At 43.3% G+C, this 25,457-nt stretch overlaps 2 protein-coding genes across 9 annotated transcripts in view; one reads left to right on the forward strand and one right to left on the reverse strand.

The window, feature by feature from the left end:
• Nucleotides 1–11,200, forward strand: part of PAG1 (phosphoprotein membrane anchor with glycosphingolipid microdomains 1) — a 101,817-nt gene extending 90,617 nt beyond the window's left edge. For all 8 annotated transcript variants that reach the window (XM_083517362.1, XM_083517364.1, XM_083517366.1 and 5 more), the window contains 4 exons: nt 1,201–1,802; nt 3,561–3,620; nt 4,252–8,249; nt 8,536–11,200. In XM_083517362.1, coding sequence (XP_083373488.1) covers nt 1,201–1,802; nt 3,561–3,620; nt 4,252–4,602 — 1,013 coding nt within the window. In that variant the 3' untranslated portion in view covers nt 4,603–8,249; nt 8,536–11,200. The remainder of the gene's footprint in view (nt 1–1,200; nt 1,803–3,560; nt 3,621–4,251; nt 8,250–8,535) is intronic.
• Nucleotides 1–25,457, reverse strand: part of LOC310713404 (myelin P2 protein-like) — a 489,621-nt gene that overhangs the window by 240,429 nt on the left and 223,735 nt on the right. The gene's annotated exons all lie outside the window — the stretch shown is intronic.

A 25,457-nucleotide genomic window follows, 5' to 3' on the forward strand; every position in this document is an offset into this window, starting at 1 on the left:
GTGTTTCTTCAGCCTTGCCTCCTCTCTTTCCTGAGGGTTCTTTTTGACGAGAAAATCACCACCTTTAGTTAATCAAGACATTATCTAATACATGCTTCGAAGAGATCAAACTTTCTGTGCATAATCCCTATTAAAGGGGCTTACTTTGTTGTAGGTAGGAGTAAGAGAGGATCTTGTATAGTTGTTGCTTTCATCTTTGCTTGACTTAAATACTAGACTGAAGGATATCACAGGTTAAGCACCATTGGAGGCGGGCCCATTAGGGCAAATGGGGCACCAGCCCACCAACTTTAGCCTGCTCTCAGCCAGTCCCCATCTGCCTCCCTTCTAATATATAGCCAGATCTTAGCTTTGTACTTCTGGAACTCAGCAGGGAGGAAGATGGAGTGCAGCTGGTACAGAATTTGGCAGCCAGGTTGCACAAGACAGTTTGAGTATATTATACCAATCCTGGCCTGACTTGCACTGGCTGCCAATTAGTTTCCGGGCCCAATTCAAAGTGCTGGTTTTGTCCTATAAAGCCTTCAATGGCTCAGGACCGCACTACCTCAAGGACCACCTCTCCCCATATGAACCAACCCAGACCCTACTATCATCATCTGAGGCCCGTCTTTGTGTGCCTCCCCTACATGAGGTTTAGAGGGCGGCAACATCATAACAGGCCTTTTCTGCAGTGGCTCCCCGTCTGTGGAATGCTCTCCCCAGGGAGGTTCGTCTGGTGCCTTCATTATACACCTTGTGGAGCCAGGCGAAAATGTTCCTCTTCAACCAGCCCTTGGGCTGATTAATATTCTACAGCCTTTTAAATGTGTTTGTGAGAGGTATTGTTTTGTTGTTTCTGTTGTAACTATTTTTTTGTGTGCTTTTATCTTGTATTTTTATTTTGTGAACTGCCCTGAGAGCTTTACATGAAAGGCAGTATATAAATCTAAGAAACAACAACAACAACTAGAATCAGTTGATTCCAGGTCCTGTTAGTCTCCTTCCCTTCCACCCTAGCAGCCCCAGTGAGCACCAGTCACTGCTGGTTAGCAGACATAATCCAGTGTATCTGAGGACCTTGGTGGATAAATCTTTTCCTGGAACAGGATATTCTTTTTTCAGGTGTGGCCCTTCTGATTTCTACAATGGATGTTATATTCTGCACTTACATTAAAGGCTCATGTTGCTCATATTATTTATATCCCCCCCCCTCCTTAGTTCTCTCAGAAGATAGCACAACTGCTTGCATCCAGCCTTATGAAGAAGTGCAAACCTCTGCTACTGACCTCCTGGATCAACAGGACAGTCAGGGAAGATCCTTAAAATGTCATCAAAGCAGGGAGCTACCCAGAATTCCTCCCAACAACGCCATAGAAACTATTCTGTCTACAAGAAATACAGAAAATGATCAGGGTCTAGGTATGGAAGGCCCCTACGAAGTGCTGAAAGACAGCTCCTCCCAAGAAAATATAGTTGAGGACTGTTTGTATGAGACTGTGAAGGAGATAAAGGAGCCGGCAGCAACAGCTAGCACAGAGAAGAGCTGCGACAGCAAGCCCAAAGCTGCTGTGATGGTTAACGGGAACCTCGATCATGTTGCCGAGCGTAAAGTTGAATCAGCTGAGTATGCCTCCGTGGACAGGAATAAAAAAAGCCGCCAGAGTGTTAATTCGGAGAGTCCTCTTAGCAACACCCCAGACCTGGAAGATGAAGCTCCGCCTCCAGTGCCTGCGAAACTCCTTGATGAGAATGAGAATGAGCAGGAGAAAGGAGCCAAGGAAGAGGAAGAGGTGGCAGAAGGGCCTAGTGAACCTGACAAGGTATACCTTATGTTGCTTAATCATTTGCAGAAGAGCATGTGACTGTATTGAGACCTGCTCATGATGTCTATGTGTTTGTCATAGGACATGCTGTCCTATTTCCATAAATAATGGAAATAAGGGTGAAATATGTTCATTAGTCATAGGAGTCATAGGAGTTTTCAGGTGTTTCCTGCTGACCTTGTAATCAGAATTCCCAGCGAACAGGACCATTCAATAAACTTCTGGCATTTACTCTAACTTTTGATTCAATATTGTGTTTGTGCACATGCATGGATGTTCATGCATGTACACAAGAGTGAAATAGTGCTGTAATGTAGTGCTGTAATGCATTTTGCGGTTATTTTGCTAGTATGAAAACAACCATTCCTAAATGTGTTTGCAGAAATGTAATTTTTCATCAGCGTCTGCTACATCTGATGCATTATTCTACACAAAAAGTAGAATAAAAACAACATCAATCCTGGCCTCCAAACCCCTGATCCAAGAAAGCCCTAGCTTCATTCTGATTTTGAGAAAAACCAAAGGTTTTTCTCCACTTCCACCCAGAAAAGCCCAGCTGCATTTTATGACATCATTTCAAATTAAATAGATTTTTTTATTTTCCCAGCTTCCAAATATTCTCTCAGGCCTGTCAGCCTGTGTTCCTTTCAGATGTTGTTCAAAAAACCACTTCCTTGAAACTGACTTCAACCGGGCTTCCTGTAACCTCTGAATGGCAGTTACACAGCACTTTTGAAGCTGCACTCTCTGGGTGCCTGTCAGCTGACTGGCAGTGAAGGTGTGCATTCAAATGAGGTTACTTTCTTTGAACTTTGACAGCTATCAACCATCTGCTGTCAGGTGATTCCCAGATGAGTGCTCACGCCCACCAGTCAAAGTTTGCCCACAGGGTTGGGGGAATTAATTGGGGCTCTGACCTACCAGCTCTTCCCCATCCCTAAAATATATATCCCACGAGGCTAAGATGTGGTAGGTAATTACTCTCTTTATGTAAAAATGCCTTTGGTTGTTGTTGTTGCTTTTCCAAATTTGCCAGTTTCCAGTACTGTATGTTGCCTGACATACAGTACTGAAATTTAAATTATGTTGACCCATCCTCAAAGTTTTAACTGAACATTTATAATAGCTTTTAAGTGACAACATATTTTTTAGGCCTATTTTGAACGGCTGGTTTTATTTTTATGCTGCACAAGGTAGAAATCCTAAAGAAAACTGTGGTAAATTATGGTGATAAATTAGTTGTTGCAGTAAAGAACTAATTATTTCTTCAGAGTTTTTTATGTGTTGCCTTGTAGGCCTCATTAACTGAACCGCACCTACCGATCTTTCTAAAACTAAAAAATATAATTAATTATGCAGTTATGGAATGTAGGTGTATTGGTATGATGCATTGAAAAATCCAAAGGAAAATATTCTGATTGGCCAATCAGCTTCATTTTAATTGTGTACATACATGGACTTCTGCTGACATAGTCATATTTCGGTAAAAGTTTTTAAAAAATCTAGTAGAACTGGACTGATAATGTTGCTTATCATTCACCCCTCCTTATGCCGCTCAAGCTCATAACAAATGTTTTGCCGCATCGAAAAGCTCTACTTACCTTAAGGCTGTTTATCTCTGAAACTGCAGTGTGGGTTTTAGCTAATGTTGAAATGCATGAGTATGAAATGACCATTTATGATGTACTAATTCCTAGAGGCAGGGTGCCTATCACTGCTATCTGTTAATAAAGCTTATTTTCCTGTCTCTTTCAGAGGCTTAGTTCACTGTCCTACAAATCTCGAGAAGAAGACCCATCTCTTACAGAAGACGAGGTGAGTTTCTTTTTGCATGAAATTTAATAATTCTGCATAAGTGCTGCATCATTAAGAAGGTCTGAGAATGGTGGGCAAATCTGTGCAGTAAAAGATGCCCCCCCTCCAATGCAAAGGATTATTTTTGTTGGGCGCACATGGAAATCTGAAATCTGTAGCATTTTCCGTGTTTTATAGTGAAGCAAGGCATTCTTTGTAAGAGGGGCTCGCCTCTGGCAATTTAAGAAGCATCAGCCTGGTACAGAATCATAGAATTGTAAAGTTGGAAAGGACCCCAAGGGACATCTAATCCACACACCCCTGCAATGCAGGAATCACAACTACAGCATCCTTGACAGATGGCCATCCAGCCTCTGTTTAGAAGCTTCCAATGAAAGAGTCTACCACTTTACCAGGAAACTGTGGTTTAATCTCTTGACTTCAAACCATGATATCAAAACTTGGAGGAAGCCCACAAACATGGTGCTCATCCTTAATCCAACAAACCATGATTTATTGGGCCATAAATGTTTATGACTGATTCAGCCTATATGCCACAGCATATTTCTCAGTGAATAATGAAGCCATAGTATGAACAATCAATTTGCTATTTTCATGTATTTAATTCTTCCCCTTTCCTTCCCTCCTCTAGATTTCAGCAATGTACTCTTCTGTAAATAAACCAGGCCAGGCCACCAGAGCGCTGGAGTCTACATACACCTGCATTCCTGAAATTGTACCTCAGAAGTCGCCATCTATTTGCAGTGGTCTTTATGCCAGTGTGAAGGACTTGGAAAATACCCCAAACCTTACCACCATTCCTCAGTCAACAGACAGACTAAATGGGGAATTAGAGCCAGACTATGAAGCGATTCAGACTATAAACCGTGAGGAAGACAGAAATGTTTTGGTACTGAACAACAGCCAATCAATCCTCCCACAAGAGAATGACTATGAGAGTATTGGGGATTTGCAACAGACCAAGGACATCACTAGGCTTTAACTGTGTAAGATGCAAGACTCTGGGAACTGATGATTGGCTGTATTTCAGAAGACCCAAGGTGGATTCACAGTCAACATTTTATCACTTACAAGCTTGACTGACAGCTTAGCATACAAAATTATCTCCACTGAAAACAAAAAAGTATTTCATGTCAAGTGAAATGAAAGCTCTGCCTGAAATGTTTGATAAGCTATTGTCTGCTTTACACATGGAAATCACCTTCTAGATGTAACCTCACTATGGGGGAAAAGCAAGGGATATTGCTCCTTCTGAATAACAGAGAAAGGCAAAGGGGAAGAAAAGAGGGTTTTTTTAAAAAAACAAAAACCTAAAAACACAACCCTTAGAATGTTTTGCCAAGATATGTGATGCCATTTGACTGTTCTTGTAGGTACTGGTTACCACCATAAAGTATAGATATAATCAAAGCTGATGGTACTGGAAAGGCTTCCATAGAGAGAGCTAGTATTTGGTAAAAAGAGTTTAATGTTTGCCACTTGCTGTGTGTGTGTGTGTGTCCGTGCCTGTGTTATATGCATACACACACACACACACACACACACACACACAATATTTTATTTTTCTTTAAAAGGGTATTTTGTCATCTATTGGGGGGGAGTGGACAAGTTGTAAATTCTCTTAGGATATTTTCACACATGCACCATTTGTAGTGTTTGGCATGCATCGTATTGTTTCACTGTGTATACATGCTAGCTTCCAAACAGCTAATTTGCAGCAACATGCTTAATGCAACCATGGAGACTTTTGTCATTGTAAGTCAGCAAGGAAGCCTGACCTTAATCTTATGCTTCAGCTTTTGTCTTGCTCTGCAGAGGTGGGAAAATGCTAGGAGAGGGCAGGGAGATGGTATTTTGGGAAATCTGCACATCACGTTTTGAGGAACTACAGTTAAATATTGTTGAACATGGTTTGCACTTTTGTTTGCTGTACTGCATACAGCATGTGGCCCTTTAGTTGGTGATGGACTGGAAAATCCCGTCATCCCTAGTCATTTTCCATGCTGGCTGGGGTCCACAACATTGGGAAGTGGCGAGTGTCCCTGGACTATAGTATGGTACTGTCATTCACAAGTGATCTATTCCCACAATGATTGAATAAAACTTGTAGAATCCATTTCTTATCCCCTGTAAAAGTACACTATGATTTATTTGCATTTAGAACCTCCATTTTCTTAATGGAGATACAACTATAATGTTTTAAAGTTTAGGATTTAATACACGTACACATCCTACCTTTCACTCACAATCACTTTGCTTTTGAAACGTACTGCATTTCATTGTTTCCCCAAATAGGTGGCAACATTTGCATCAAGTGTGCATCCCACATAGAAAGGTACTAGATGCAATCTAAAGAAATATCATTTTTTAACAAATGAAAGGGGGTAAGTAAAACATTAGACATGGAGTTAATTAGTGAGCAGGTTCAGAGATGACTTCAAAGTATTCAGTATACTAAAGTTTAAAGCAAACTGTAAACACTAAGTTGTTTAATTAAGATGAATGTTAATGCACACAAGGAAAAATAATCTTTACAGATTCAAGATTACTCTCACTAATTTACAGTTTCCATTATTCTCAGAATTACTCTGGACAACATTCACACTTGCTAAACCAATTTAAAGCGGAAGCCAACTTCTTTATATTCAGGCAAGACTGGAAAGTTTTGAAGTAGCAACCAGAGCACACGGCAAGAAGTATTTTATTTTTTTAAAACAGGCTGCTGAGAGTCATTTGTTTATCACATGTGTTGCTGCTTATGTTTTTTTTCCCCCTAGACCCATGTAGGAAAAATACAATGTGTGAAGTGTCTGTCCATGAGAAAACATGCTTTGTATAAACAGAGGTCAACTTCCAAAATGTTGCATGTCTTGCTTGCTGATCCTCTTTCTACCTCCCCCTCTCTATTACCTTACCACTACACTTAACTTTTGTATACATACAGCATCCTCCCTAATGCTTTGTTCACTTGATTCATTCAATTTGCAAAAGGAGTAGCTGCAAATGTATTGTTGCATTTATAATAGTATTTGTGGTGCTATGCTGTAAAACGTGAAGGAGAGTCACACATCTCCAAACATTCAGACGTGTGTGGTGGGCTTGGTTTAGACAGCTGCAACTGGGTGAAATAGCCCCAAGTAATTAGTGTTTCCATGCACTTGGAAAGATTTGCTTTTTTTAATGCATATCCATTATTTAGATTGTTTTGGACATCTGGTTCAAATTTCCAGAAGATGCCTTGTAGCTGACTTGCAGCCTTAGCCTTAGCCCCCATTCAAGTTTTTGTGTAAGCACTAATGATAACATCAATTGCCATGTGATAGCTTAGCTGCATTAACCTGCTATCACAAGTTGTTGCCATATGAATTGGGTACCCACTCAAGTAGAGGCCATTTCAAATGCTTTATGCAGCACCAGTAATTGTCCCCATGGAGTAAAGAGTTTTCATACTGCTATCATATTTCTGGTATCAGCTACAGTGGCATGCCGTTAAGTGGACTTTCTCTGCTTTGGTGGTGATCTAGGTGCTAAGCCAACACTACATGTCATCACTATTGTCTAGATTACCTCTTATGTGGAGGCTGTTTCATGTGGCAGTCATAATATTTATACCAGCCTTTAAACAAAACTTGAAGTACAAGCACACAAGCCCTTTGGATGGTATTCAGTGAAGTTTTACTCAGAGGAGGCCCACTGAAATTAAGGGACATGACTTATCCACTATCCATGACTTTTTGCCCTATCCTTTCCAGGCACACTTTAAAGCTCTGCTTTTCATATAAGAATAGACCTGTAGAATTGGAAGGGACCCTGAGGATCATCTAGTCCAACCCCCTGCAATGCAGGAATATGCAGCTGTCCCATATGGGGATCAAACCTGCAACCTTGGCATTATCAGCACTGTGCTCTAACCAACTGCACTATCCAGGCTTGTTAACCAATTGAGCTATCCAGACTGAGCACTCGTTCCAGAGCTTTCCCTGTGGAATCCTGCTCTTTTAAGCTGTAGTGCCACAAATAGCAATTCGAGTTTTCTGTGGATTGCTGTTTGCTCTGATTCAGCATTAGAGAGCAGGTTTTCATAGGGAAAGACCTGGGGGTGGGAGGAAACAGAGCACTCATGTGGAGCTTTAAAGCATGGACTGTGCCTGGAAATTGCAGAGGAAAGGTAAGTGTGGGTAAACCCTAAATTAGGTCCCCTAATTTCTATGGATTTACCCTGAGTAAAATTTATTTGAATACCAATGCCTGGTATTAGCATCACTCAACCAATTACTGTGGCATTCCAGATAGATATGCCTGTTTATCTATTTGGAATTTAGGAATCTTTGTTTGTGAATGATTAGAACAATATTTTCCTGGAAGCCCTAGTAAGGTATGTGCAAAAAAGCTGACAGTGAAGAAGATCCCTGCTGTGGGGATTGTAATACCAGGTTCCAGGATTCAAACTTCTCTTTTGTTAAGGCTAGCTCTTCTCTGGTGGCAAGTAGGTGTGTTTCAGCCACTGTGTTGCTCAGGACATAAAACACTGTGCCTTTAGAAATCCACCTTCTATGAAGTCTTCTGGTTTCCTGGACAGTTTCTCTTCATCAAAAGTATACGAGGTGCTTTCTCTTTAATTTTTCTAAGGTGCTTAATTTGTTGTTGTTGTTGTTTAGTCGTTTAGTCGTGTCTGACTCTTCGTGACCCCCTGGACCAGAGCACGCCAGGCACTCCTGCCTTCCACCGCCTCGCGCAGTTTGGTCAGACTCATGTTTGTAGCTTCGAGAACACTGTCCAACCATCTCGTCCTCTGTCGTCCCCTTCTCCTTGTGCCCTCAATCTTTCCCAACATCAGGGTCTTCTCCAGGGAGTCTTCTCTTCTCATGAGGTGGCCAAAGTATTGGAGCCTCAGCTTCAGGATCTGTTTTTTAAGGTGCTTAATTAAATATCCTGAAAAGCTACTTCCTTGTATATGTTGCTGGAAGCTAATGTTTCTAGAAGGAACACCTTGTTTCCTCTAGAAATTTCTACTTTGCTTAAGCTTGGAATCCCATATGCTCAAGATGGACTCAACAGGCTGGAATGACTGACTTGAACCAATTGAGGCAGATTTTTTGTGTTGAAAACTGACTACTGTATCTCTCTCCACCTGATGTTGAGTTGTATATTGCCAATGTGTCATTCTGTGTTTGTATTAATTGTGTGGAGTAATGTTTTGGTGTAAGAGAAAGATAGACCAAGCCACCTAACTAACCTTTGAATAGGCAGGCACACACACACACACACACACACACACACACACACACACACTTACACTAGCTATATCTGTGTGAAAGTTTTTTCAAGGACTTAGATCTACTCATTTCCATTTGATGCTCTGAATTGAGACCATGTTAGTTTTGCCAGCTGCATGCCAAAAGCCAGCTTTAGCAGTATATGTAGTACTTGCTGAATTTTCCATAATATATCAGGAATTTGCTCCTCTACAGAAACATTTCTGAAAGAGCTCTTTTTACACACAATGTTAAAGTTGTATCTTCTAGCATGAATGGGCAAGACTTGACACCTGGGAAAACCACTGCGAGTGCCAGGCTAGATGAAGGAACAGTTTGACTCTCATACCCGCCAACATTTCTTTGATGAAAATAGAGACCTCCTATTCCATAATAATAATTTTATTATGTATACCCACCCATCTGACTGGGTTGTCCCAGCTGCTCTGGGAAACTTCCAATATAGATAAAAACATAATAAAACTATACAGGGTTGCCTTCAGATGTCTTCTAAAGGTTGTATAGTTACTTATTCCTTGGCTTGAGGGTTGCATAACTCCATACTATCCAACTTTTCTCCATTGAAATTAGGGACATCCTACCATACCCTCTAATATTTATCTCATAAAAATAGGAGTGTCCTATGGGAAATTGAGACATTCCAGGATCAAATCAGAAACTGGGACAGCTTCTGTAAACTTGGGACTGTCCCTGGAAAACAGGGACACTTGGAGGGTATAATTAACATATATATGTATAATTAACATATATAGTCCATAAGAAGTACCACATTTATCTTAGTAAAAATACAGAAGGGTTAACTTGTTGCTACATACAAAGTTAATGTTAAGTTAATCACTCAAGAATCTCATCATGTTAGCAGTCATCAAGAAGTCGTCTGTGTGCGTACACATTTCGTCCCCAGTATTCTATGACTTTTTAATACTATCTTACAGTGAGATAGCATGGAAATAATTGTCTGTTCTTTGCTTTTGAAAGGTGCTATGCCACATAAGGTACAGTTTTTAAAAATAGTGCATTTATGTATTTTAAATTGTGTTGTGCATCTACAGCCACAGGTGATGCTTTAGAGTTCAGTAACCAGTTTTATTGAGAATAATTTTCCAGCAGTCTCCTGAACTGGTCAATGAACTCAGTCTTGTCTACAGTTCTTTGTGCATGTTGATACACCCAAGGAGCTGCTGAATGAGCAGACTGCCTTTCATTATGATGGATGGGATAGAAATGCATGTCCAAAGGAATGCATGCACTATCAGCTTCCTCCATTCAAATGAATGGTGGACAATGGTTTACAACCCAAGAAGTGGTTTTACAGCTGAGCTTTTGGGATTGCAAACAATTGCCCACTTGCATCACTGACTGTAATGGGGTCTAAGTGCTAAATCGCAGCTGCTGTGAATAGAAATCACTAATCATTTTTACTACTGTAGCAATTTCTTATACAATAGGTAAGGCTTTTTTCACAGCCTGTCTGGTTATGGTTTTATAATCTATAGAGTTTTATACACTGAGCAAGCAGGCAGTAAAGTAGTTTCATTTTCAGAAATTATACACCACAAATTGCAGCTTGGAATAATTCTAGGTCTTGTTCTACTTTTAAAATAATTCATCATCATGACTAAGGTATGGTTATATCAGTGGATAAATGCAATGAAGTTCCCTTAAATATTTCTTGTAATTGTATGTACAGTCTGATGTAATTTAGCGATTCTGTTTTCCTAATATTGTTCATTTAGTATTCCTAGCCAATTTAACATTTGGCTGCTGAAAGCACAGTAGGCAATTATGTTTATTGACTGTAAATATGGACAAACTTCTGTATAACTGCATTGGAACATACAAGAAAGTGTGGCTTAAGAAATACAGTTCAGTGATATATATATATATATAAAACTTTATTTATGTATTGCAGTATCCTCGCCCTGTCGTATCAGTGGATAAATCCCTTCATTTTCTTACTTTGCAAAAGGTCTTTGTGTGTTCCCATTTCAAAAGGCAGATCATAAGGCATATGGAGTGCTATTTTTCCAGAAAAAGAGGCACCGGAACTCACCATGAATGTCTTGTTCTCTTATAATTGCAATAGCGCCTACCTGAGAGGTGCCAGAACTGAGTTCCAGTGAGTTCCAGCTGGAAAAAAGCCCTAGGCATATGACTTGTGGATTGTTAGAGATCTATGTAAATAGTGTTTAAAGGGGTAAAGGTTTTGTACAGAGATGAAACACATATCCAAAACCCCACGATGGAAGCTATATTTAAAACCCACTTAATAGTGTGGAATAAAATACAATAAAACTTGCTTAAGGGAATGCATGCATCTTTTTCTTGGTGTGCTAGGAGTTTCAACAATTCTTTTGACTCATTTTTATATAACATGAAGAAGAGGATTCATAAATACATTTTCATGAGTGTGTTTATTTAAAAGTTTAATATTTCATCTACACTAATAAAAGCAAGAAGTGTTAGGCTGTATTTAAGTGTTAGGCTCTTAGGTAAGCAGAAAGGTAACAAAGTTTGCTGATGATACTAAATTGTTCTGGGTAGTTATAGCAAAAAGCAAAACAAAACGGGTATGTAAGGAGCTCTAAGAAGATCTCTCTGAACTGGGTGAATGTGGAGTAAAATGGAAAATGCAATTCAATGTAGTATTAGAACTCTGGGTCATCCAGTGAAACTGAATGTTGAAAAATTCAGGATAGCCAAAAAAAAGAAAGTACCTCTTCACAGAGTGCATAGTTAAACTTTGGAATTCACTCCCATAAGCCATAGTGACGGCCCCAAATTCATAGAGAATAAAAACTATCAGTGACTGCTAATCACAATGTTTATGTTGTCCCTCCATTGTGCCGCTGAACAGTAGTTGCTGGGATTCAATATTGCATGCGGGTCCTGCTTGCTTCCTACAGGCATCCTGTAACAACAGGGTGCTGGACTAGATTGGCTTTTGGCCTAATTCAGCAGGGCTCTTATGTTCCTAAGCTCAGTTGATGGATGCAAGTATATCTGGGCTGCACTGCATTGTAATGCCTTGGGCATAAGTATTTTAGGAGGACATAAAGCTTGGACAATGCATCCCATTGGGACTTTTCCCCACCCACCCCCACTCCAATACCTACATGGCAGGGAATACCTACATGGCAGGGAATTTGTAGGGAATACCGTATTTTTTTGCACCATAACACTCACTTTTTTCCTCCTAGAAAGTAAGGGGAAATGTCTGTGCGTGTTATGGAGCGAATGCCTGCGGGTGGCGGGGGGGATCTGCTGCAGTCGTGAGCAGAGGATCCATGGTTCCCCTTCCTTCCCTCCTCCGTGGTTACAAAGCATGGATCCACATGGATCCTCAGGATTTTTACATTGGGCTACTCCAAACTCACTGTCAGATCACATGTCTGTGGCCACAGCATGAACCACAAAAATCATATATCCACTATTTCGTTTAGAATATTTTTTTCTTGTTTTTCTCCTCTAAAAACTACGTGCGTGTTATGGTCTGGTGCGTGTTATAGAGCGAAAAATATGGTAACTTTCAGGCTACTTCTTATAGTAAGGGGAAAGATAGGAGCTACCTGGGATGGTTGCTCAAGTTTATCATTTCATAGGCGTGGGGTGCCAGTTACCAGGAAGCACATACTGTGTTACATGCACTGCAATCCCATACAATTCTCAACAACTTTGGCAAAAAAAACCCAAAAATAAAAAAGCTCCACAACTTTTGTGTCACTTTTTGAAATAGGGCAACCCTAGCATAGGATTACAGACTTAATGGGACAAAGCTATTTCCCCCCTCTTAATGGCACCCAAGACACCCAGAGGAAAATCATTTGAGAATGGAAAGTGACAAAAAGTGAACTAAAACAAAGATGGTGCTTGATCATTAAAAATCAGCCTAGTAATCTGCCTAGCAAAATCAAACTTCACAGGCTGTAAAACCAGCTTGGTCTTCTGCTGGCTGAAATCCCAATATGCCTGATGGTGGGCATCGGTAATAACAACAACAACAACTACTACTACTACTATTATTCTATTAGTAGTAGTAGTAGTAGTAGTAGTAGTACCCCACCCATCTGGCTGGGTTTCCCCAGCCACTCTAGGCGGCTTCCAGCAGAATATTAAAATACAATGATTCATCAAATGTTAAAAGCTTCCCTAAACAGCCTTCAGATGTCATTGCACATAAACAGATACATTTTAAAATGTGTTGAGAGTGACTTCCCATTTTGTTAATTTTGTGTAAGATTTTAGACATGACTCCGTTTCTTATTACATTGGTACAAACTGAAGTCAGCGTAGCTCTTTCCCTATAACGTCGATTTTAAATGATTTCCAACACCAATCAACAATATTTGCTCTCAAAAGTCAGTGCACATTATGAAAGTTTCAATGTCTATTTTACCAAAGTCAACCCAATCCTAAAATCAAGGGTTGTCTATCAATTATGTCTATAATACATGCTTGACTTGCTTACATAGAATTACAACATTGTTCAAACATGGACACAACATTCCACAGTACAGTGGTACCTCAGGTTAAGTACTTAATTCGTTCCGGAGGTCCATTCTTAACCTGAAACTGTTCTTAACCTGAAGCACCACTTTAGCTAATGGGGCCTCCTGCTGCTGCCGCGCCGCCAGAGCATGAGTTCTGTTCTCATCCTGAAGCAAAGTTCTTCTGGGTTAGCAGAGTCTGTAACCTGAAGCGTATGTAACCTGAAGCGTCTGTAACCCGAGGTACCACTGTATCGTGTCTTTATATATACACATACTCCCATCATATCTGACCATAGGTCATGCTTGCTGGAGCTGTAGGAAGTTGGTTATGTGTCTCCATGATCTCCTTTATTCCAGCAGTTTCCCTTTCTATATAAAGTCCAATTCCTCAGAAGAGACCGGGGGCTTACACAGTCACTGCCCATACATGGTCTTCTGCTGGGTAACTGTTCTAAAGCTGAGACTTACTCCACTCCCATGTAGATCCCTAGCAATAGAGCTGTCTGGGAACCAAAGAGGTGTTCCGACTGTGTCTTTTGGCTTAGGGCTCCTGAAGCCCAAGGGGGAGGATGGGGAGAATTGGGGACCAAGAAAGGACTTGGGGTGGGGGTCACTGCAGTGCTTAGGCAAAAATCCCCAAGAGGGGGCTCTTCAGGCTGCCCCCAAGCTCATGCATTTTTCACCATGTTTCCAGCGAAAACAGGGTTCTGCATGGGCCTAGGCCATCCTCCTCCGAAGAGATTTCTCCAGAGTCTGAGCCAGCAACAACCCTGCCATCAAGAGCCCTGTATCGTGTCCATTCATATTGTGCCAAAGTGCCTGCCATCTGTTTGGCTCTTCCAAATAAAAGTTTTATTGTACAGGCAGAGCTTTAAACTTTTATTCCCTTTTTTACGAATTCACTTGGCACTTTGTGAAAAAGGGAACAGCAGCAAATTCTTTGAGCTTGCTCAGTGAAAGGAGCTGGGCAAGGGGCCCAGCCTCTTCCTCTGTATTAAGCAGCATTCGTGTGTGAAGGTTCTGGAGATTTTTGAAGAGAACATCTCCTTCTGAATAAAACCTTGACACCTAAGGGTTGCTTCGCATGTCACTTTTGATCCTCAGAAATACACTGTACTAAATGGGCATGGATTGTTTGTATCCCCCCATTCATTTATGGTACAGACGTCTAGGTTGTTGTTGCTAGAACAAGGGGTGGGGAGTCGAACGGCTTTATCTTATATGGTGAGTACAATAAGTGGTTCTATACAGATCCAGGATAAAGTTCCACTCACCAACCCCAACCCTTCCTTTGCCCCCACAACCCTTTTGCACTCCCAGCCCAGTGATCACACAAACACATGGGACCTTCTCTTTCTCTCCTTTTGCTTCCCTTCACCAGATGACAAAAACTATCACTCACACATACAGGTGCATGCTTCTCCCCCACCCACAACTTCCCTTAACTCCCTTATCCACACACCCTGTCCCATCCTTGCATATAACCTCTCTCGCTTTCTGCCACTGCCACCTAACTCAGACTGACTCTTCATCTTGCATGTGTTGCTGCTGCTGCCACAGCCAAGCAGAAGCAGTGTGGGGAGTAGGAAGGAAGCCAGAAGCTGCTGTGGCCAGTTTAGGGATCCACTGGTGCAGTTTCTGCCATGCCATTTGGCCTGTGCACCCTCCCTTCCTCTTCCTAGCCTCTTCGTCAGTGGTGCTTCATTGTCATTACCTCCTCCTCCTCCTCCTCCTCCTAACAGTCATCATGCTGTAGTTTGCATAAATAGTACCATCTGTTGGTGGCCATACGAACTACACTGTGATGACAATCTTGTATCTTTATTATATGTATAGGTAAGCATGGCAACCGTGGAAGACATCTACATTTAGAACATCAAGTACAACAGTTCAGCAAAGTCACAACACCAGGACAAAAAAAATCAATATATTACGTCAGATCTACTTGGAAAGGAAAACAAAAATGGAAATGGTCAATTCTGATTTGCATTGGCAGCCATGGAACTCTGAATTCTTCTGTACATTAAACTTTAGACAGAGGAGACAACAACAGATAATTTGCATGTCTGTGTGCCCAACTTTAGCTTCAAACACTTGATAAATGTTTCTGCATTATTAAGCAGATATCCTAGTTTCCCCTGGGGCTTTTAAAATGGAAGATTTTAATTATTGTATTTCATTTCTGGAAAGAACAAGTGAGCTAACCTGTGTTTGTATTTTTTTTAATATTAATGCTACATCTTAAGAAGTTAGTTGCATGTTTTCTCCCAAAATAGAAAGCATTTTGTGACTCCTTTCTTTTTAAGCGGTTGTTTTAAATCGGATAAGACAAGCTTCCCCACTAGAGTCATCTCAGAACCTCTCCACATGCCACACTTCAAGCAGGTCCATTATGGAAACCTACTACAACAGTAATGTCTGTGCATCTGCCTCTAAATTACCAAAGCAGTGAGGTTTCCTCTGTGCAACTTTCAACAACTTTTATGAACTTTCACATTTATAAACAAAGTACCTAGACCAAATCTGGTATTTTAATTCAGAGCCAGATCAAGGTATAGAGAATATTGCTCCTAACTAGAGATAGAAGGATCGTCAATCTCTGTTCTCTCCGTTTCTTTTACCCCCAATCTAAAATCTATCTCTCCAAATTTCTGCAGCAATTTGCAATCGCCTCATGAACATTTATCAGCATTTTAGTGCAGATTTCTCCTAATAAACTGGGTTTTTAAACTGTTTTAAAAACGTGCAATAATATATTCATTTTTATGCACACTTTCCCCTAATATATGCACTTTTGTAAACACTGGTTGGTTAGAGAAGTGCATCACAAAGTTCAGATACGTTTCTTGGCACTACAAGTAGATTATTTAGGTGGCTTGCAATAGATCAGTGTTTCCCAACCACTGTTCCGCGGCACACTAGTGTGCCGCGAGATGTTGCCTGGTGTGCCGCGGGGAAAATTAAAAAATTCGAAATATTTTTTTTAAAAAGTCAAATTTTCGATTGGGGCGCCGTCACTAGATGACCCCTGGGGTTCCCTCCCTCCCTCCCGCTCTGCGCCTCCCTCCTCCTCCTCCGGGGAGGCCCTTCCTGGCTCTCGGCCAAGGCTTGGTGGCTGCCACTCACTCACTCACTCGCCCACCCGTCCCTCCATCCCTGCACCCGGCCTCTCCCCCTCCGTCCCCGGCGCGGGGGCTGCCGGGATCCGTAGTCCCCTCGCCCTTGGGCTCCGCGCCCGCGCGGGGTGCGCGAACTACGTTTCCCAGCATGGCCTAGCGGGCCGGGCGTTTTGTTTGAAGCGCTCTTCTCCCGGCCATGGAATGAGCACAGCGGCGGCGGCCGGGCGGGCAGGGGCTCTTCCGCGCAGACCCCGCGCAGCCTGCCTGCGCCCCCGCGGAGATCGGGCGGCGGAGGCTGCCCCCCAGGTGTGGCTGCGTTGGGGGGTTTTTATTTTTGCAATGCTGCATCCGCGCCGGAGGGGACGCATCGGACCGCGGGGAGACCCCTTGGCGGGCGTGCAAGGCAATGCATGCGTGCAGGCGTTGCATGGAGTGCAGTGTAATGCAATGGCAACGCGGCGCCCTGCATGCATGCATGCAACTTCCACCGGCGCTCCGGACTTGGCAGGTGAGGGGGGTCCCCAGTGGGCGGCAGAGAGAGCCGGGAGGGCGAAGGGGAGCCGGGGGGGAGCAGCGCTGCTCGCCGAGCCCGGGGGGAAACTTTGGCGTCGTTGCGCCGGGTGTTGGAAGCGGAGGCTGGCGGGGGCCCCTCACCTGCAAAACCTGGTCGCCTCTCATATATTTCGTGCATTGCATTCATCGCCCGCTTTCTCCTCCAATGAGCTCCCGAGGGCGCGCGTGGTTCTCCCCGTGTTATCCTCGCAACAACAGCCCTGCGAGGTGGGTCAGGCGAGTGGCCCAAGGGAGCACCCAGGGATTGTCCTGGCCAGGTGGGGTGATTTGAACCCTGCTCTCTGCCCGGTCTTCGTCCTCATTTAGCCCCCACATGTGCATGACTGTGCATGACTGAGGTTTTCCCCCCTCGTCTTGGCTATGGTGTGAGTCTGTGCTGTTAATTAATGGGGTTCTTCCTTCGGAGAAGATGAGCCAGCCCTCAAGGAGGTGATTATGTAATTTGCTAGCAATTCATGTCCCTCCCGGCGTGACGCTGCGCGCTGACGTCACGGGGCTGTAATGGTGGTGTGCCTCGAGATTTTTTTCATGAAACAAGTGTGCCTTTGCCCAAAAAAGGTTGGGAAACACTGCAATAGATTAGCTAGGGTTTCTGCCTCCTGGTTGTTTTAGTGCAGCAACAAAAAGGGGTGTGTGTGTGTGTGTGTGTGTGTGTGTGTGTGTGTGTGTGAAAGGACCATGAGCTCAGTTGAGTTCTGATCCTAAAAACAAATTCCTAGATTCGGCATGTGCTCAGAGGCACACTGTATCTATCAGACTGTGGTTGGTAAATCTTGGGGTTCGACTAAAAAAAAACAAGCGGGTCTGACAAGCTTGATGTCTGCACAACATTATTCTACCTGACAGACCAGAATATTCCAGGATATTAATGCTCCTGTGTCAAGACCTTGACTCTGGTCAGGAATTGCCTCAAAACAACCCACAGTAATAGTCCCATTCACAGAAGTTTCCAAGCACCTCAAAAAACAGTGCTTTTCAGTGAAATCAGCTGATACACTGAGCTGCCAATCATCAACTTCACTGTAATCAGCTGAGGGCAAACTGAGTTATGTATGAGTTTGAGCTATGTTTGAACTTTCCCCCGATTATAACAGTTTCACTATGGGGCGGGGGAGGAAGCATGGAAACTACACAGCAAAATTGCTATAGTGAGGAAATACGATGCAATGATTTGTACCATATAAAATCATTTCCCCATATGATACAGATAAATGTCTGATTATAGCCAATAGAAAGGGATAGGTGCCTAAATTCAAAATAGATATAAATGGTACCTACTGACATGCAGGATAATATTGTTACTAAGGTTGCATGCCACCCACAATCAGTGTTTCCCAACCACTGTTCCGCGGCACACTAGTGTGCCGCGAGATGTTGCCTGGTGTGCCGCGGGGAAAATTAAAAAATTCGAAATATTTTTTTTAAAAAGTCAAATTTTCGATTGGGGCGCCGTCACTAGATGACCCCTGGGGTTCCCTCCCTCCCTCCCGCTCTGCGCCTCCCTCCTCCTCCTCCGGGGAGGCCCTTCCTGGCTCTCGGCCAAGGCTTGGTGGCTGCCACTCACTCACTCACTCGCCCACCCGTCCCTCCATCCCTGCACCCGGCCTCTCCCCCTCCGTCCCCGGCGCGGGGGCTGCCGGGATCCGTAGTCCCCTCGCCCTTGGGCTCCGCGCCCGCGCGGGGTGCGCGAACTACGTTTCCCAGCATGGCCTAGCGGGCCGGGCGTTTTGTTTGAAGCGCTCTTCTCCCGGCCATGGAATGAGCACAGCGGCGGCGGCCGGGCGGGCAGGGGCTCTTCCGCGCAGACCCCGCGCAGCCTGCCTGCGCCCCCGCGGAGATCGGGCGGCGGAGGCTGCCCCCCAGGTGTGGCTGCGTTGGGGGGTTTTTATTTTTGCAATGCTGCATCCGCGCCGGAGGGGACGCATCGGACCGCGGGGAGACCCCTTGGCGGGCGTGCAAGGCAATGCATGCGTGCAGGCGTTGCATGGAGTGCAGTGTAATGCAATGGCAACGCGGCGCCCTGCATGCATGCATGCAACTTCCACCGGCGCTCCGGACTTGGCAGGTGAGGGGGGTCCCCAGTGGGCGGCAGAGAGAGCCGGGAGGGCGAAGGGGAGCCGGGGGGGAGCAGCGCTGCTCGCCGAGCCCGGGGGGAAACTTTGGCGTCGTTGCGCCGGGTGTTGGAAGCGGAGGCTGGCGGGGGCCCCTCACCTGCAAAACCTGGTCGCCTCTCATATATTTCGTGCATTGCATTCATCGCCCGCTTTCTCCTCCAATGAGCTCCCGAGGGCGCGCGTGGTTCTCCCCGTGTTATCCTCGCAACAACAGCCCTGCGAGGTGGGTCAGGCGAGTGGCCCAAGGGAGCACCCAGGGATTGTCCTGGCCAGGTGGGGTGATTTGAACCCTGCTCTCTGCCCGGTCTTCGTCCTCATTTAGCCCCCACATGTGCATGACTGTGCATGACTGAGGTTTTCCCCCCTCGTCTTGGCTATGGTGTGAGTCTGTGCTGTTAATTAATGGGGTTCTTCCTTCGGAGAAGATGAGCCAGCCCTCAAGGAGGTGATTATGTAATTTGCTAGCAATTCATGTCCCTCCCGGCGTGACGCTGCGCGCTGACGTCACGGGGCTGTAATGGTGGTGTGCCTCGAGATTTTTTTCATGAAACAAGTGTGCCTTTGCCCAAAAAAGGTTGGGAAACACTGCAATAGATTAGCTAGGGTTTCTGCCTCCTGGTTGTTTTAGTGCAGCAACAAAAAGGGGTGTGTGTGTGTGTGTGTGTGTGTGTGTGTGTGTGTGTGTGAAAGGACCATGAGCTCAGTTGAGTTCTGATCCTAAAAACAAATTCCTAGATTCGGCATGTGCTCAGAGGCACACTGTATCTATCAGACTGTGGTTGGTAAATCTTGGGGTTCGACTAAAAAAAAACAAGCGGGTCTGACAAGCTTGATGTCTGCACAACATTATTCTACCTGACAGACCAGAATATTCCAGGATATTAATGCTCCTGTGTCAAGACCTTGACTCTGGTCAGGAATTGCCTCAAAACAACCCACAGTAATAGTCCCATTCACAGAAGTTTCCAAGCACCTCAAAAAACAGTGCTTTTCAGTGAAATCAGCTGATACACTGAGCTGCCAATCATCAACTTCACTGTAATCAGCTGAGGGCAAACTGAGTTATGTATGAGTTTGAGCTATGTTTGAACTTTCCCCCGATTATAACAGTTTCACTATGGGGCGGGGGAGGAAGCATGGAAACTACACAGCAAAATTGCTATAGTGAGGAAATACGATGCAATGATTTGTACCATATAAAATCATTTCCCCATATGATACAGATAAATGTCTGATTATAGCCAATAGAAAGGGATAGGTGCCTAAATTCAAAATAGATATAAATGGTACCTACTGACATGCAGGATAATATTGTTACTAAGGTTGCATGCCACCCACAATCTCTGCCAAGCGGTAGCAAGATTCCAGGGGGTTCCTGGCATTTACCCAGGGTTGTGTTTCCATTGGGAATCAAGACATGGCAGAGACTGTCATATCCTTAAGAAATATGGTTTATGAACACATATTTACAACCTGGATGCAGAGGGAGGGAGTGCAAAGTTCACAGCATTCGCATCTCCTTCACAGCAGCCCAGCACTGCATTCAGAGGTTTTCTAAGTGCCTCTGTCCTAGTTTTAATCCAGCCAACCCTCATGGTGTCTGCCCTTCCACCCCCTGCATGGAGCTTTCCCCACTTTCTGCCTCCCAGAAACCCCCTTGCCAAGAAACTCCTTCTCTTTTGTCCTTGCCCCTCCTTCTCCCCACTATTCCAAGCCTAGTTTTTAAAGGGGGATAATTTTCCTGTAACGGTCATTTACCCTCACTAGATTCAACGTGCTGCCATCTGCCTTATTGCAGGGCAGATTCGAGGGCAGAAACTAGTCTGCTCCTGTGGCTTGATGGAGGTAGAAACTGTCTCTCATGCCTTGTTACGCTGCCGTTTCTACAGGGATATATGCTCGGTATTTATTACCCCTGCTATGCAAAAATCTCCAAATGAATCCAATGTCTAAAATCCCTGGTAGAGGACAAGGATCCTGAGATCACATTAAGGGTAGCCAAATTCTGTGCAATTGCCATAAAACTTAGGGAACAAGCTGCGCTATCATAATGATTAAATGATCATTTTAGGTTATATTTTAGTGATTAAGTTTTAATTTTTTTATATTTTTAACTGTTGCTTTATCTGTATTGTCCCTATTATACCTAATTACAAATTCAAATGTATCACTATCGTGTTTTATGACTTCCTTGATATTGTATGTGGGCTGGAACTGGTCTGTGACCGAAATAATAATAAATGTAAATTTTCCTGTAACCTACCATCATCGGTCGGTGTAAACTTGGCTACCGCCATTGGCACAGACCCCAGGATTCTCGTGTGATGGGCCATCAACACTTTTTGTCATGCTATCCCAGATGAGACCCTCTCCTGGAAAGGGAGCTTAGCCTGTATTCCTCCACTGCCCTAGCATCTTCCCTTCAATACTCCAAAAATCAGCTACATTCAACCCCTTAACATTCACTAGCTCTAGCAGCTACTGGCTGCCCTTGCACCCGCAAATTCTGTTACCCCAGATCTGTAACAATACTAAGAGTGGCACAGCCACTAAAATCCTAACACTGACCAAAACAGTACTACCGGTACTTCTTTTTTTTAAGGGAGGGGGAGCCAAATAAAGAATGCTGCATGCATTGATTTCACAAATAACTTCTGAGTTGAGTGGAGCAGCTATACTTAGTGAGTTGGCACTGCTCAAATCAACTAATCTCCATGACCAGGCTGAGATTAAAAGGCAACCAGAGAGCTGCTCTCTGTGAATCACAATAAAGAATTTGCTGTATTCAAAAAGTTACAGCTATGTGGATGCATGCCAGTGAGCTACCAGTGTTCCAGAGTGAATAGATGCCAGCTGGAAAACCTAGTGTCTTCACCGCAGAATAAAATGGCAAAATCCCTGTAGAAAGCGCATCTCTTAAACCAATCAAAGTGATGGGTTTTGTGCTAACTGACCTAAATTAGAACTTATGATGCTCTTCCCTCTCCCATTTAAATTGAAAGAATTAATTAGGAACCCATCCTCTCCCACAAAGTGGGCCTTAAGGTGGACAGACAAGCCATTCCCTGGGAAATCTCACAGAAATTCAAACAGGGATGTTTAACAACCCTGCCCCTATGCATTTACAGAAGTATGTGCAAGAGAGATGGGATCTGTCATAGGTTTGCCAGCAGAATTAATATTAAAGTAAGAGTGACCCATCAGGTAACATTTATAAGAAATGAAATGCCTTATTTGTTGGAAAAGTTTGATGATTTTAAAGCAGAATACCATTCTAAGTTTCTGGAAAGCTGCAGGAGGCTCGATTCGCACCAGGTACTCTGAAGATGGAACATTTTGTTCCTTGTGCCATAAAGACAACTTGCAAACTGCTGGCTAAAGTTCTGCTGCACCTCCGCATTGCCATTTTAAAAGGTTAGAGGATGGGGCTGTATTTAATTAAGTGATTAAGTGACATGTGGGATTAAATTATATAAGGAACCAATAGTGGCCCATTGCGACCTACAAAGCTGCTGACTGTGGCCTGTGGTCAGTTTATTGTGATAGGAAGGAACAATAGTGTATTGTGACAGAAACAAAGCTCAGACTTGAACAATTCCTTTCTCCCTCTCCTATTTGTGGCTGATATCCAAAGTTTCTGCTTCATATCAGCTGCAGTTTGGTGTGTCAGTCAAACCCCAAACCATTAATCTTAACTATGGTTTGTTGAAACAAGCTGGCTTCATAAACTATGTTTTGAAGATGGCTTGTTTCAAATAAACCAGGGTTAAAATTAACCACATATTGTCTGGTACAGTCTAAAAACAGCTACAATATATCTGCTCTCCTCTTTGCAGCCATGCTGCAAGAAAAGGCTAAGGGAGTACACAAGCTTGACTCTTGCTGTGGCTGCTTCCCACCACAGCAACCATGGTTTATGACATGTCATGATGAACCATGATTATCATAGAGTCCAAACCAGCTCAGAGTTTACTTCAAGTATCGAATGCACTGCTCACAAACTGCATGGCTCTGTTTATTTATTTCAGTATTGCCTTTCAACACAAATGTTCCCAAGTGGATTACATAAAACATGTATTTTAAATACATATACAGTGATACCTCAGGTTACATACGCTTCAGGTTACATACGCTTCAGGTTACAGACTCCGCTAACCCAGAAATAGTGCTTCAGGTTAAGAACTTTGCTTCAGGATGAGAACAGAAATCGTGCTCTGGCGGCGTGGCAGCAGCAGGAGGCCCCATTAGCTAAAGTGGTGCTTCAGGTTAAGAACAGTTTCAGGTTAAGAACGGACCTCTGGAATGAATTAAGTACTTAACCTGAGGTACCACTGTACAATTATAAAAACAATTATAAAAAAATTCCCTTCCCAAATACCTAGTGGAATAAAAATATTTGCCATTGTGTCCACAACAAGACCAAGAAAGAATCAAATGGTATATAAATTTTATGAAATGAATAACAAACAAGCAAATCCCATAGCTCAAAGCTTGTTTAGAAATTGTAGCTTCCAGTTTAGGAGCCTTTCATTTAGTGAGTGACAACTAGTTAAAACAGGAGACCAACGGAAGCAAAAAGTAGCCATATCACAGCAACACAATTGCCTTGTTGTCGTCTACCCTCAGTTACTATATAGCAAACTGGAATAAGGCTCATAGGGAGAAATAACACCGACAAACACACTGTGGCAACACATCACAATTCTGAGAATTGCTTTCACTTCTCAGTGAGTTATGTATGCACAGCAAGGTAGAAAAGCAGGTGTAATCTAGCAGGACTGAAAGTGGGGTACAGAAAAGGGGTCTAAAAAAGTATTATTGCCAGGAATTAAGTACACATTGTTGCTTGGAATATATTTTTTAAAACCCTGTGGCAACAATTCCTAACACTGACTGGGAAATAGTCTAAAAATAGCTGAACCAGAATGTATTACAGTGGATACTCGGCTTGCGAACGTGATCCGTGCGGGAAGCAAGTTTGCAACCTGCAGCGTCCACAGCCCTCAGCGCCGTGTCTGTGCGCGCGCAGGTTACAATTTGGCGCTTCTGCGCATGCGCCAAAACCCGGAAGTAACCCGTTCCGAGGTATGACTGTATATTGCAATTCTGCACACTTGCATCAAAAGGAACAATGCCAGTCCAATTCACACACACAAAAAGGACAAACTGTATTGATTTCAGCCAGATAAATAAATAAATGAATAAGTACAGTCATGTGAATTGGCACCTACAATTCAATCCTGTGCAGGTGCTTACTAACAAACAGGTCTCAATGATTTCAACAGGACTCCCAAATAAGTGCATAGCCTTAGGTTGCAACCCTAAACACACTAGGGAGGAAGTCTCACCAACCTCAGTGGGATTTAAGCACACATGCACGGGGCTTCATTTTTCATCACGAACAAGATGTTGTTTTCATCACCTTCATGGGGTTACGGAACTAGTTATAAGACTGTGCATCACTAAGGCTCGTTATTTTGCATTTTTACCCTAACACATTTAATGACTGAGAATACAAACAAAACATACTAAGTTAATCCGAATGCTCTCTCTGAAAACCCAAAAGCTCCCCTGACAGCATTCAGGCTCTCTCCAAGCGTCTGCCTTCCTCTCCTCTGCGCACTGCCATTCAGGCTCATGTTTTTGTTATGGAACAAAAACCTCACTTCCAGCTGTGGCGCCAAAATCTAGTGCACACTGTAAAAGTAACTGACAGCTCAGATGTGTAGCTTAGTGGAGGCCTGGAGTAGTTCTACCAATGAGAGGCTGACTTTTTAACAGAGCCACACATGTTTACAGACTGCATTCTGCCGGTAGGAGGAACAGTCTGATGGAAAAGCCGTAATGGATTTTTCAGCAGAAGCTTAGATTAACTCAGTTCAAGGTATCGGCCCACAAGCCATTGAGCTATTGAGCGAGCTAGCGTTTAACTGAAACAGAGATTCACTAGAACAGAAGTCTTGAAACCACATGAAATGCAACAGCTACGTCCCATTAAATTATGAAGCAGGGCAATTTGGGGGGCAGGAGATTCTAGGCTCCTCCTAGCCCCTGAACCTTTTTGTAGACTAAGTAACAAACTACAAGGCCTACAAGAATTAATCTTTGTGACCTTGTATCACATCAGCATTGGACATTGCCTAGTACCCTGTGTTCTCTCACAACCACAGTATTATTTCTATTCTACTTCTAATACTTTCAAATGCAAAGTGTTTTACTGTTCATACTTTGTGCATCCTTCTAACAATCCTATAAAGTGGGTGAC

Source organism: Podarcis liolepis, assembly GCF_965112155.1.
Source record: "Podarcis liolepis genome assembly, chromosome: 8".
Lineage (NCBI taxonomy): Eukaryota > Metazoa > Chordata > Lepidosauria > Squamata > Lacertidae > Podarcis > Podarcis liolepis.